This window comes from Pseudochaenichthys georgianus, chromosome 4 (assembly GCF_902827115.2).
Source record: "Pseudochaenichthys georgianus chromosome 4, fPseGeo1.2, whole genome shotgun sequence".
Classification (NCBI taxonomy): domain Eukaryota; kingdom Metazoa; phylum Chordata; class Actinopteri; order Perciformes; family Channichthyidae; genus Pseudochaenichthys; species Pseudochaenichthys georgianus.
The window spans coordinates 17,976,758-17,991,039 of NC_047506.1; the positions used below are offsets into that span (position 1 = coordinate 17,976,758).

At 38.8% G+C, this 14,282-nt stretch overlaps 1 protein-coding gene across 1 annotated transcript; it reads right to left on the minus strand.

Moving 5' to 3' along the window:
• Positions 1 to 1,044: 1,044 nt before the first annotated feature.
• uhrf1 (ubiquitin-like with PHD and ring finger domains 1) lies at positions 1,045 to 13,739 on the minus strand. The gene is made up of 17 exons (XM_034081399.2): positions 13,611 to 13,739; positions 11,138 to 11,300; positions 10,638 to 10,895; positions 9,284 to 9,438; positions 8,588 to 8,803; positions 7,562 to 7,677; positions 7,274 to 7,460; positions 5,772 to 5,895; positions 5,294 to 5,401; positions 5,091 to 5,195; positions 4,858 to 4,964; positions 4,595 to 4,757; positions 4,206 to 4,343; positions 3,868 to 3,979; positions 3,483 to 3,631; positions 3,123 to 3,221; positions 1,045 to 2,807 (listed from the first exon to the last, which is right to left on the minus strand). Exons 2-17 carry the CDS (start codon positions 11,288 to 11,290, stop codon positions 2,661 to 2,663), a joined length of 2,337 nt encoding a protein of 778 aa, XP_033937290.1. The 5' UTR covers positions 11,291 to 11,300; positions 13,611 to 13,739; the 3' UTR covers positions 1,045 to 2,660.
• Between the last annotated feature and the right edge of the window lie 543 nt (positions 13,740 to 14,282).

Consider the following 14,282-nt stretch of genomic DNA (forward strand, 5'->3'; position numbering starts at 1 on the left):
TTGACTAAGAGTAAAATAAATATACTTTCAGTGTTATTAAACATATTTCTCTAAGAGTTACAGCTTGTTCCAAAACCCTGAACGTGCTCTTATGCTCGGTATCTTATCCATTTCCTTCCAATGTAATTGTCTGAGCGACTATCTCAAACCCAATGATCTTTGGTAGCATTACAATTCATAACAGATCGTAACAAAAACATTATTTTTTAAACAATATATATAATTATTTGTAATTGTATAGGGAAACATTTTTAGGGTTTATAGATTGTTTTCATGCTACCTCTTTTGGTTACAATAAAACATTTAAAAAATATTCAGAAAAAAACTAATATAACTAATTATAAATTACTTTGTTTATATATTCCCAATTTTTCTGTAGAAGGCATAAGCAATCTGATACACAAGTTTTAGCTAAGTATTATACATTTTGGTATCATTAAAATGCACAAAAGATCCTAAAGAATATAAATCCAAAAAAAAAATCACAGATAATGTATTTGTACAGGGAAATCTGATACATATTTTATATATAAATAGGAATAAGTCAATATTTTTGATATTTCAAATACTTAACCAACCCTGAAGTATTTATTTTTCTTTCCTTTGAATTTAAGGCATACTTTATTTATTCCAGAAGAGGAAATGTAGTTTGTTGCAGAATGTATAATTAATATATTATATTTATACCATCATATTTCCTGCAATTTGTCCAATGACATACTGGTATACTCTGAGTATTCACAGCATTGATTTCTTTAGTAAAGAAAAAAGGTGACAATTGGAATTATAAAAACATGCGTGGATTAAGATAAACTTCTAGAGTAAATTGACTTATTTTCTGAGTCTTGAGGTCCTTTAAACATTGAAATTGTGAAGTTTGAAATCAGTTCCACATTTAAAATGTATTCCTGTAAAGTATTTATCTTTTCATTTTTCATCAAAACAAAGTTAATTCCAGCCCACAGCTGAAACCTTCAAGATTACAATTTGAAATGTTTTTTTTGGTAAATGTTCCTAAATACAGTACCCTAAAAAACGAACACATTTCATTTTCACTTTTTTATTGAATAACACTGAAAACGTATTGACAATTTTTGCACCAAACTTGTGCAAGCAATTCTAAAAACTACATATCAAAACTAAAATGGACTAAAAAAAATTATACAATTTCCGAAAATATACATTTCCCAGTCTATGCAAACCTTTGTCTCTCCATCAAAACTCAAAGTGCTGGCATGTGGAGGGACATAGTCTCACACTGCTGTTGAAATTCAACACCAAATATTGATAAATGACAAAGGCAACGGCAAAAGTAGTCATCAATAATAAATTCAGATAATCTAGTCGATTCAATATCAAATCTCAGGAGCAGTGTGGGGAATTTCCTTTAAGTTTATTAATGCAAGCATTTCCTGTTTTCTAAATGAGGTCAGGTCATACGAGTGACCAAAGGAGGCACAACAATCTGACTGAACAGCCCCCCTACAGATGGCAGTAATAGATTATAAAAAGATGAAAAGGTACAAATTAAATGTTTTAGAAAATACAAATAACATTTCTAGACTTAATTAGGTTGTGTCAGGGACAATGTCTAAATAACTAGATAGATGTGTCCTACATAACACTCTTTGTTAAGCACTTTTTGTTTTTCTTTGGACTTCATCAAAGTGAACCTTTTTGAAACGGGAGAAAATTCAAATCTTCACCACGTTATATAATGGCCTTAAGAATCCAACATTTTTAGCTGTCAAGGTTGAATCAAATTCATGGATACTTTTAAACCAAATCTCTAACAAATATAAAAGGATTATATGAAAATATTTTTAAAGAAACCAATATTCAAGGTAGAAAATCAAACCACATTGGATGACAACGTTCCCCGACAAGACACTTCCTCTCAGTCTGCTGAAAAGCAGAAAAACTAAACTTAGAACTGGTTTAGTTTGTGCATGAAAGTCCGACCTCATCTACATTTTCTGGAGCAGCTTTGTGCACATATCATGTTAGCGCAATCTCGTTTGTTGATGTTTGCCTAGGTTGTCAATTGCAACCTTAGCTAGAGATCTACGAAGTAGCGCAGACACACGGCTCCAGGAGATGCACAACACTGTCAGGCCAGATTTCAAAGTTAAACAGTAAAAAAAAAACTCGGACTAAAAGATCAGAATTTTTTCTTAAATTGCATTAACATGTTGACCAACAACAGCAAAATTAACAGCAGACCAGATGAGACGCATATTCTTATAATAGCAGTGTATAGAAAATGTCCAAATAAGCAAACGGCTCAACCCCTCTTTACTTAACGTGCTCATAAGCAGTGCTAAACATGGAGGGATTTAGTTAAAAAGGTAACAAACATTTGATAGAATGGATAACATTAGCATTAGTTAAGGGAACAATATCAAACGCTGGGAGTAAAATCACGGTGTAAGGCGTTAACGGAGTAATGGCGCGATTACGAAAAGGAATTAAAAAAAATTCTTTAACTACATGGCAGATCCAAGGTAGAAAAACGATAGCATTGAAGTCCACAAAACTTGCAGTTTTATAAATCATTAAAAAATATATTAAGAGAGATTGATTCTTTATTGCCTTTGCTGAAAAACGCCCTTACAGTTTACATGGCGTTTCCTCCCAGGCAGAGTAGGCAGAACCAATGATCATCGCCCGCTGCTGTAGCCTGGGAAAAACTGAATAAGGATATCCTGCAGGGGTTTGTTGATGTTCATGGAGTAGTTCTTGCCCAGGTCGTACCTGCAGGCCGGGCAGGTGTGCACGTCTGCTTTGAAGGATCGCTGAAGGCATTCCTGAGGCGGAAAGAATCAGACATTTCATTTAAATTTCAGGCACTCAAACTTTGACATTTCATTTCTAAAAATGGTTTCTGCATTGTAGCCAGGTGGGTGTAAGGTTGGTTAGGATGTCACGTGAAGATCAAAAGCTGTTTAGGAAAATGTTTATAACCCAACCACGACAGCAACATAATAAAATAGACATATTTTAGGTTGTATATCAACCAAAAAAAACAAAACAACAAACAGTGTTAGAGCTATGATTCTGTTGCTGCATACAATTAAGTGATAGTCAAAAACTCTTGTTAATCATCAACGATCGTTCCTCACCCTGCAGACATTGTGTTGGCACTCTGTGGTGATTGGCTGAAAGACAACCTCTTGGCAGCAAATGCAGAGGAAAACTTCTTCGACTTTGTTCAGGAATTTCTGTAGGAACGACAATAAACATTTGAAAGCGTATTACAAACTACCCATTCCTGTTGCCCAAAAAAACCGCCATTGCAAGATATTCTATCGAGTATTGTATGCAAGAGCACTGTTGTGATTTTACCAATTAAAGTCATCACTAGGACATCTCTTTCTTGTCCAAGGTCTAACGTATTGGACATACTTGTCCTTTCAAATTGAAATGTCACATTAAAATTCCTCCAAACATAAGCTGGTAACCAAATACACAGTAATGCTCACCGGTCCAAGTGACAGTGACTCCATGGCTTCATCCCACAGTTTCTTGTTTTGCTTGTCATTCTTGATGAAGGTTTTCTGTTCCCTAGTAAGCTTGTACATTTCTAGCTTTATTTTCTTAGGAGTTTTGGTTGGTGAAGACTTGGGGGATTCTGTAAGAAAGAAACACATTTTAAATGTACTAGAGCAAAGGGGTGGACGGTTATACTTTATAGATTTTACACAGAAATCAAAACCAATAAAATGTCTCACCTGATCAATTATGATAACATTGGCAATGCTACAATTTATATTGTACACCAAAACAAACCAATGCATAGCATTTGGGCTGATCTGCAACAGTTTCATTTGAACTAGTGTTGAATATTAGGTAAGAGCAAAAACATACCGCTGCTCTGGGATTTCCTCTTCCTCTTTGACTTGCTGGGTGTTTCCGAAGACTCATCCGCAACATTTTTGTTCTCTTTCTCCTTCTCTTTCTCTTGATAGCCAGCAGGATACTGAAAAAATATTAAGTCCATTTAATTGAAGTTATGCTACTGTTAACCATCAGCTCAAAGCACAGCTAACATTAGCATCCATACTGACATGTTCAAGATATGCTTTTCAAAGAAGGCCATTCTTTAAATCAATTAAAAAGAGTTGCATTCTACACAGAGGACACAGTTAATTTACCCAAAACATGAAACCCTCTTGCGCTAATGTAGCTTGAAGGATCATCTCTACCTGTATGGTGAGCCCGAGCTTCTTGACGCGGTCCTTGCCATCTCTCGTCCACGGTGCCGGCTCCTCATCGTCACGCTTCAGCAGATATCGCCACACCAAGAAGCCAGACTTCCCTTTGGCTGGCCAGTACTTTGCAATCTGAAGGAATTCAATGACAGAGTAAGACTACCACTAGAAGCCCAAAGTCACGAGATTATTTATCGAATTTTAAATAATCAAAGTAGAGGTAGTTGTTGGGTTACGAGTAATTCAATTGTTCAGAAACCAATGCATGCTCCTTATTTATTTAGATCCATGCAGTTGAATAGTTGCAGTTTTAAAATTAATTACATTTCTATACATTCTAAAACCAAAAACACATGCAGATTCCGTCCAGTGTATCCTCATACCTTATATATCCCATCATATCTGTTTCCTTCCTCAGGGGAGTATTTACTGTGTTTGCGACCCTTGCAGCTGCGCACGACTCTAACTGGTTTTCCCGCCTTCCAGTTCTTTGCATCGGCTCCATTTTTGTCGTTGACAGGGACGTTGCAGTTGAGAGCCAGCGCCCTGTTGAGAACCAGAGTGAACAATTTAGATATAAGAAATGAACTGTATGCAATAACTGAAAATGCAGAAATCCTGTTGGCTATAATGAGTCATGTCATACCGGTTCATGTGGGTAAGTGTCTGATCACATGATTGCTCAGCGGTCCTCTTGTTTCCGGAAAGATCTCGCCCACCAGAGCCAGTGTATGTGAACTCGTTACCATCATCCTTTAAGAAACGTAAATATTACAGACATTAAAACATCTAAAAAGTCTGGCTTCAACTTTAAGATGAATAGAAACACATTTCATATCATAACGAAAAGAAAAAAAAAAGGAAATTAACAAAACATACCACGTCATCCTCATATCCTCCTGCCAGGACCAGAGAGAAGGCCCCGTCATTGCTCCTGCCGTGGATTCCAGCTACATGAGGCCTGTGGACGCCAGATTCACTGACCTAGAACAGAGTTTAAACATCATTGGGGGCCACTAAACATACGAGCACTCAAACCGTGGTATTGGTAATCCTCTAGGATTCCCGCTGCGTGGACTGACCTGCACTCTGAACTTCCACAGGGAGCCGACAGGAACGCTGGGGATTGGGCCGTAGTGGTTTGATGGGACAATGGTGCACTGCGTGGTTCGACCAACACAGGCCATTCCCTGGAGGGGGAGGAGTAAATGGTTGCCATTAAAGTATTTGTGTATGTAACACCAATGCAGTAAACGAAACTATACATTTTAGAAGATGCACCAATACTGATATTGTTGACAGTAGATCAATGGTATAGCATACAATGACTTTAATAAAAAATAATTGCTTCTGCAACTTGATAAATAATGAGCCGTCTCCTCCACACATCAGCGCATCCAGTTTTTTTTTTTTTTTTTTTTTTTTTTTTTTTAAACGTGCTCTTTTTCATTATTTATTCTTAAACTATTACATAATTAAACCGGGTTCCCCTGGGCCCCACAACTATAAGTGACTTATTCAAAATCATAATTTTAAGAAAGAAAAAAAAAAGTACCTCACCTTGCCCCAGTCCCTCTGGCTGGTGGAACTGGCAGAAGCCATCTTAGACTTCTTTTTGCTCTCCTTCAGCTTCTCTCCAGCCAACACAACCTCACTGGCGTCATTATGGCATCCTGGGCAATACCTGCGACAGTATACAGAGTACAGGTTAGTGTTAATTTCGTTGACTAAAACTATGACGAAATATGTTCGTCAACGACCTTTTTTTCCATGACGAAAACGAGACGATGACGAGACGGCACCGACGGCAGTAAACAATAACTGTAACGAAATCATCATGAATATCGTTGACGAAAAGTGACGAGACGAAAATGTAGTTTAATAAGTAAAACTAAGCCAAAATCTCTCTTTACTTTCGTTGACGAAAAATGAGGAGACGAAATATTATCAAAGATAACGTTACATCTCTGATAGTCAGTTTTTCTCCCAGCAGTTCCATTTCCGGTGCTGCGGCAGGGCAGCAGCTGTGTCTGTGCTGCGCGCGACGGTACATTTGAATTACACCGGGCAGCGGCACAATATGAACTGTCAGGAAGGCTCGGGTCTAACTCATGGTCTAACTAACCTTATTCAACAGAAAATAAAATGGCAACAACAGGGCTTGGGAGCAGTGGTCACACTCGCGTTAACCGAATACCCCCCCGTCAGCGCGAGTGATTGATAAATTGTGCACTCGACGGATAATAATGGATTATGACGGACATTTTACAATCCTGTCCGTCAAAATGACTGACAACGAAAAAGTCTAAAGCATCCACTGCTTGGGAGAAAGAAACAATGTGATATTTGGGCCCATTTTCACTGCAATGAGGCGGAGAAAAAAAGCGTAAAAACACCACAAACCTGACCAGATACTCTCTGCAAAGCTGCATTCTTAATCATTCAACCTGTGTTTTTCATCAAATAAGGACAAGATATAATCTTCTTTATTTATATATACTAAAATGACAAATTATTGGTTTTGGCTGGACTAGTTTGACTGAAATGTTCTATATAATCTGATGACTAAAAAAGACTCAACAGTTTTCATTAACAAAAAGTAGACTAAAATAATTAGTTTTCTTTGACTAAAATGCTCAGACTTTTAGTCGACTAAAACTTGACTAAATAAAAACAGGATGAAGGTGACTAAATATGGCTAAAACGAAAATGTAACACAGGACTAAGACTAAAACTAAATAAAAAAAATAGCTGACGAAATTAACACTAGTACAGGTCAGCTAAAGCACAGTGTGACAATAACAATTAATGGCCAGAAGCATGAATCGATGCCACAAAACAGCTACAAACTGTGTGTTCGAGCACTTTGAGATCCTAAAGGTTCAATACATGAAGGAGCAGTATAGGTTAAGTCCCTTCACAATGACAGGTGACCATTGCCACAAGACAACATTGTACTTATATCTTCACTCATCAACAAATGACTGCTAATTGCTAAACTTTAAATGTCAGGATATTTGAATATATACATCAGAATTTGAGTTTAGCCTGATGCCACTGACCAGTCCTCGTCGTCAGGGATGGAGGTGAGCGGGGGGTTCAGGCAGTAGATGTGATAGGCCATGTCGCACTCATCACACAGCAGCTGTTTGTCGGGATCCTGCTTGATGCCGCAGACGTGGCAGTTACACCACTGGCAGTTTTTCTTGGGATTATCTTTGCAGTGCTTGCACTCTGGTCCATTTGATCCTGGAGAAGAAACACATTTCATTACATCATCTAATCCGTTTCTTTCTACAGCATTTTCATTAGGTGGTGTAATAGATACCAGTTAACACAATTAAACCTACTTTTCAGCGGACTCTCGGATCCAGCGGGTGTTTCATCCAGAGAACCAACCTCCTCGATTTTGTAGATTTCAGTCAGGAACATGATCCGACAATCATTAAGAGAGTCACCAGCATCACTGCAAACAGAGAAATAGATGTCAAGATGGCCTTCGTAGTACTGGCACTTTTTCATGCTTATAATGTTATATATGATCACTCGAAAAGCTAAAACACCAAATGCATGAAAGTTAACAGGCATTTTTGAAAAATACAGAGAGAATCGCAGAAGTATGTTATAAATACAAAAATAAAAGGCTACCATTTGTATCATCATCGAAAGAGTCAAATATTTATTTTTGTTCCGTTAAAGGTGGGGTAGGTAATTTTGGAGAAACCAGCTCGAGTGCGCTAGAATTTGAAAATACACAGCCGGAAGAAATCTGCTACTTCCTTACAGAGCCCCTCCTCCAACACACACAAACGCGCACATGACCAATGAGGGCACGAGATAAGTTTGTGCACAGATGGAAGGCTGACAGGCAGGTAGGCCATCCAGTTATTTTACCCGGGCCGGCTAAAATGATTGGTCGTGCTTTTTACAGTACTACGGATTCCACAGATGACTTTTTTTCTATGGATTTTTTGTCAAAGCACTTCAGATATTCATTGCCATCAGGATGTTAAGAGCATTCCATGGAATATAACAAAAAGTGTATCTCGAGCCAGTTTCTCAAACTTACCTACCCCACCTTTAAGTGTAAATGAGAGTTATATTAAACCCAAAGTACTTAATATATTACTAGCAAATAGCAATATATTATGCAGGCTACTTTCATACAACGGCAGAAAGTTAACCTGTTACCACAGGAGACAGCGCATCCAAAAACCAACAAACTTTGATATACAGATAAAACGTGAACACAAGATGATCGCCTGCCGCTGCAGCAGGTTGAACAGATATCTACTCTGATATTTGACTTGTTGCAGTTCCCCCTAATCTGAGGACCAATATAAAATGCAGACCTTAAAATGCAACACAGCACTTACCCAAGGAGAATCTTGGCATAGATTTCTTTCACTGTGCGGGTCTCCCTCTTCTTCTGGATCTCAGCGTCGTACCAATAGCCACGCTCCTTGGGGTCGTCTGGGTTGAAGTTGACCATAACAACCATCATTGGCTCCAGCTGGTGCCACTGGTACACCGTGCGGGCCCGAGGGCGAACATCCTTGGCCAGCAACTGAACCAGCCCGTTCTCTGGGTAGCTGCGATGGTAAAGGTGATACCAGGTCAGTTGGCAGTTCGGTGGCAAGCCACACACCACTACAGGTGCTTCCTACACACTGCTGCATGGGAGTGTAACCGCATGTGTAAAAGTATATTTCGCTCAACTGCAGGTACACTTAAGAAGAATGTTCCTCAAACACCAACATACTTCCAAACTCCCCAACCGACACAATCGTGTGTCTAAGTGACGTCCAGAGTTCATTCTCATGACCATTTACTTTCGTGTTTGTTTCTATTAAATAACCTCTAATGACAAGTAAAGTTAAAAATCCTGGATTTTGAGGCAACCAGTTTACTTGATTCTGGCCATCACATCATAGTGGAGTAAATACAAAATATACTCAGTGTTTGGAAGATAAAAAAAACATTGCCGGTGGTTGGCTGATATTTTCAAACATAGATTCACAACATAGCTTTACATGTTGATTGATGGACACAAATAGAAAAGGAATTCTTACTCTTCGTATTTAACTTGGTACAATATCTCCTCCTCTGCTGGCTGTGCATCAGCAGCTTCTGCTTTAGGCGTCATTGTTGACTTGGTAACATTCAAGATCTGCGCTTCAAACCACGCCCCCATGTTTAAGTCTCTTGCATCCACTAGCTCATTGATCTGAATGACGCAAAGAAAAAAAGTTAGAACAATCTTGAAATACATTTTAAAGGCTGTAACATTTGTCCTCAACACATTATTAAGTGTTCTGTAAATATGATTTGTCCGTTTGTTTTCAAAAGGGCTCACAGAATTTCTAAACATGAAACATTTTCACAATGTCTATAAGAATCCGTTGGACGAAATGTAGACCGGCGCAATTACAGGCCAGCTTCTCCATTCAAATCACCTACATTTGTATATTCATGTCAAGTGTTCACCAACAGCAACTGTATTCACACAGAGGTGTTATGCTAGAAAAACATGCACTTTTATTCCTACATTTAGAAAGTGTCTTCTGGAAGGCACTCGGTGTGCCATGTGAAAACTGTCTGAAACATTGTGTAAAGATTATGAAGAAGAAGTATGATAAAAGAGCTAGAAAGAAGTTAAACACACACACACACACACACACACACACCCCCCCCCCCCCCCACTGTTATCTCAACTCCACACAGCTGGCCTCTAACTGTAAAAAGTGGGTGTGAACATGGGGTCATCGTTTACAGGAATTGCCACACAACAACCCCTTTCTTTTACCGGTTATTACCATTGACAGTTGTTCGTAGCAACAAGAAAATATATCAAATAAATGCATTAAAAGCTGCTTCGAGTAATGTTAGGAAGATGAAGGGGTCATGACTCCCTCTGATATCCATTTTATAATTCTGTTAAAACATATACTGCATAATAAGTGACCTTTGCCTAATACTCATCTATACTGAAAGGAGCTTAAAGGCATCATTATTATGGTCAATGCAATCTTGCTATCTGTTAGCTTCTTCCAAGAAGAACTGTGCTGTCCACAAGCCGCTAACAGCTAACTTTAACTGTGTTGGTCAGACTGTAGCAACTGCATGGATCTCCAAGTATAGAGCATTAATGTCGATTTCCCAATCACATATTTATTTTATTAAAATCATTCGGGCATCTTTGCTTGAATCTTTTCTTCTCCCCACGCTGAAAGCTGACCTAATTGTTCAACAAACAACTTGAATGGGTGACGAGCGTGCTCCCAACATTACTGTAGCTAAATGCAGGTCTTACGCCACAGCTGTTCACTACCTATCCCTAAAAGAACAATTAGATGTTCCCCTTTCCTGAAAGTACAGATAACATGCAAACACTTTTTAATCCAAGCCAACAGCTTTAGAACATACCTTGTAAGATCCAAACCCTGGATCAACGAGCTCTGTGGTGTTTGTTGTGGCGGAGGTGCCGGCGGTCTGAGCCTCGGCCTCCCCGTGAGTTGAGTTCTTGTCGGATTCACTCCGGGTTGATCCACAACCAGAGTCAGAGTCTGAGAGCTCTGCTTCTTTGTCTTTGCCTTTCACCACATCAACCTTCTGCCTCACAAGCAGCTGCACTATATCGTTTAGGCCCACATTGTAGTCGAATATGGTATGGCCGTCCTCCATCTGATGTTAAAAAACAACAAGGTTAAAGTTTGTATATCCAAAAAACAAACTTTAGATCTGCATTTATCACGTTCACATTAATGCATATTTTGTATTACACGTTTTACATTTACCACTATGTTTAAAGGACAGTCTTCTTTAAACACCAATACGTTTAAGAAGCTTCAGACTTTAAATTACTGGGACACAATCCAACAAAACCAGAGACTTGTCTGAGCAAAATGTTTACTAAGCTGCTTCACCTGCTTGCCGCGGTAGAAAAGTCTCTGCACGTCTGGCTCCACCTTGAAGAGCTCAGAGATTTTGAGACGTAGCTCATCCACCTTGGTGAGCTTGGACAGGGAATCCACCCGGTGGGTTTCACTCCCATCCATTGTGCGCACTTGAATCCACATTGCAGCTGCCCTGTGTTAACAATCAAAACATGTACCATTATAGTGAAAAGAATAATAATTGTTATAGTAGATTCTGTGAGTATTCACTCATGTTAAATGGATGATTTCATCAACAACAGCAGATGTCAGTGATCTGATAGAAGCCAGTTTTGTCAAACACATCATCAACAGCATGAGCAACACGATTTGTATGCTATTAATTGGTTGGTATTTGCATTTAAATCCAACTGCTGATTAAAATCATTTTAGTAAGTAATACATGATTAAAACAAATAATAGAGTAAAACTGATACAAAGCATTGAATGGCACATCACTATGACCTTGCCCCCATCCTAATATTTGGTTTGTCCACTTTTTTTTTTAATGGAAGCAACACAGCAGTTTAAATAGTTTGAGAATTAATAACTTTCTCTTTCAATTGCATGTCCAAGTCGTAGTAGTACCCACAATGACCATTCTTAGGCTTCTTTATGATTTTAAACTAATTCAAGTAATTTCGCAATGCAGATATCACCATCTTGAGCCAGGTGTTTCTGATATCTTGTGCGCCATATCAAAGACACTTCCTTACCGAGAACAATACAGATCCACTGATTGTGACTCTTCAAACTACAAAGGCATTACACATGACATGTCACTTGTTAGACGCTTTTATCCAAAGCGACTTACATACTCAATACTGTGGGCAATCCCCACAGGAGCAATTTGGGGTGAAGTGTCTCAGGGACACAACAGCATGCTGACTGCAGTGGGGTTTGAACCTGTGCTCCCTTGATCCAAACACCATCACTCTACCCACTGTGCCACAGGCCTCCCAAAGGCAATGTTAATGCTGAGGTGGCCACATATCAGCTTGTAAGTTTTCAATACACAAAAAAAAAGCATTTCATCGTGGATTGTTGCTTTTCATAATCATTGCATGGACATTATTCTCTATAACAAATCACCTCTGGCCGGAAAAGAACTGTCTGCTCCATAGCTTCTCTTAACAACTGGACTTAAAATCACACTGGACATTTTACATGAATATTCCATTTAATATTGGATAATCCATTCTTGCACAATAATATCCTGCATTATATTCGTTTTATCTTTTTAAATGCTATTTTATTCATATTTATGAAATATATTGTACTGTTTATTTCTGTGTCTTCGTTTCTCTTGTGTACATTGCTGTGTGTTTTTTATGTTGCTGCAACGCAAAAACTTCCCAAATAGGGATCAATAAAGTACGTACCTACCTACCTACCCATCATAGAGTTCTTGCCAATTCAATCATTAAAATTATGTAAATGAAATGAATTCAGTTAAAAAGGAAAATTAAATGGTGATCAGCAGAGGGAATTTGACCATATCAGTGTTGGTCCGTGTATTGTGTTTCTGTCAGCACTGGGCTGTCACTTGAACAGAGAATCAGAAAGGGAGGGAACAGGCTGATTTAAATACAGTGCGGGAAACTGAGCTGAGGCCACTCCCAGTTCTTTTAAAACTGAGCAGCACATCCGGACGGGAGGGAGCGCTAGCAAACAATGTGCCTTCAGTCTCTCACAATAAAACACACCGAAATACTACCTTATGTGCACCATGGAATCGATTATAACTGTACTTAAACGCTCCTCTACTTGCATAAGCCGTGTGTTGTTCTTTCTCGGTGGTAAACACTGAGCTCGATGGCTGCTTGGTTTTTACTTTGAGTTCTCAGCTGAGATGTTGGTCGCTCTCCTGGCTCGAATAAACCCGTGAACAAAACATCACCAACAACATTGATACAAAAACGACTTCCTCTCTCCTGATATGCGTTCATTTACCGAGATCATTCCATTTAAACAAAATGTAGACAAAATATGAGTCGTTTTTTCAACACGGAAAAACTGGAAAATAAATACAGTGTTTGGAGGTTGGCGTGGTGTGTTTTGCTTCTAGAGGAAGCGGTGAATTGCCAAAGCTAGTTATTTCACCATGTGTTAGGCAGTATGTGGTAATAGTACAAATAAACAACAGCTCAAGTCAAGTTCATCATGCACCTATCAATGCTTTATGTTTCAGCAAACCACGTTACAAGTTATTGTTCGAACCCTTTCAACAACGTTAGGTTAGCACAGAGAATTGAGAGTACATTCAACAGCAAATAAAACTCCCCCAGTGACAAAATATTTAATTTACAATTTTACATTTTGCTTGCTCGGTAGGTAAGCCAAACATAAACGAGGTGACTTTGTGAAGTTAGCTAACCATAGTGAGCTAGCCAAGTTACTGTGAGAAGATTTCAATGAGTACCATTTTAAAAGTTATTTTAACACGAGAAGAAATCTGCTTTACCTGATGGTTCGTCCAAGTGAAAACAAGAAATAGAGGTTTACGGAGTAACGCGCACGTTTTCCGTAACTAACTTGTGTATGAGGTTTGCACAAGCAACTCTGCCTTGTTGGAGGTTGATCAATGAGTTATTCTTCAAGACTTTGATATCCCGCCTGCTCTAATAATACAGCTTCCCCATTGGCTAATTTGCTCTAAACAACTCGAGTTCATTGGCTAGCAGACCTTTCAATCTGAAATGTGACTGGAGCTTAGTTTCAGCGCGCGAAACGACATTCTCGTGGGTGCAGTTTGCCTCCGGAGATGTATCGCGAGATTATGAAGGGCACCGTAAACGGGTAACCATGGGACAGACAGATGGTGTTCTGGTAAACAACCCCACTGAAAATCTGTTTATCGTGTTTTACATATTACTGCTTCGTTATTTATTTTCACAATTAGTTTGGTTATTTGACCTTATCGTCTCAATATATTAAACGTTTATGTGGAGCCCCATATTGACCTTATAACCTTGTCTAAATAATTATGTGTAATTACCTTCCCTTCAGTTTGGCGGGAGCTGAAAGTCAATCAAGCCAACCCAATTCAAACTAGTGCACTGGAAATAAGAGGCAGGTGTTTGTTTGTTTGTTTGTTTGTTTGAGAGGAGCTGTGTGTGTGTGTGTGTGTGTGTGT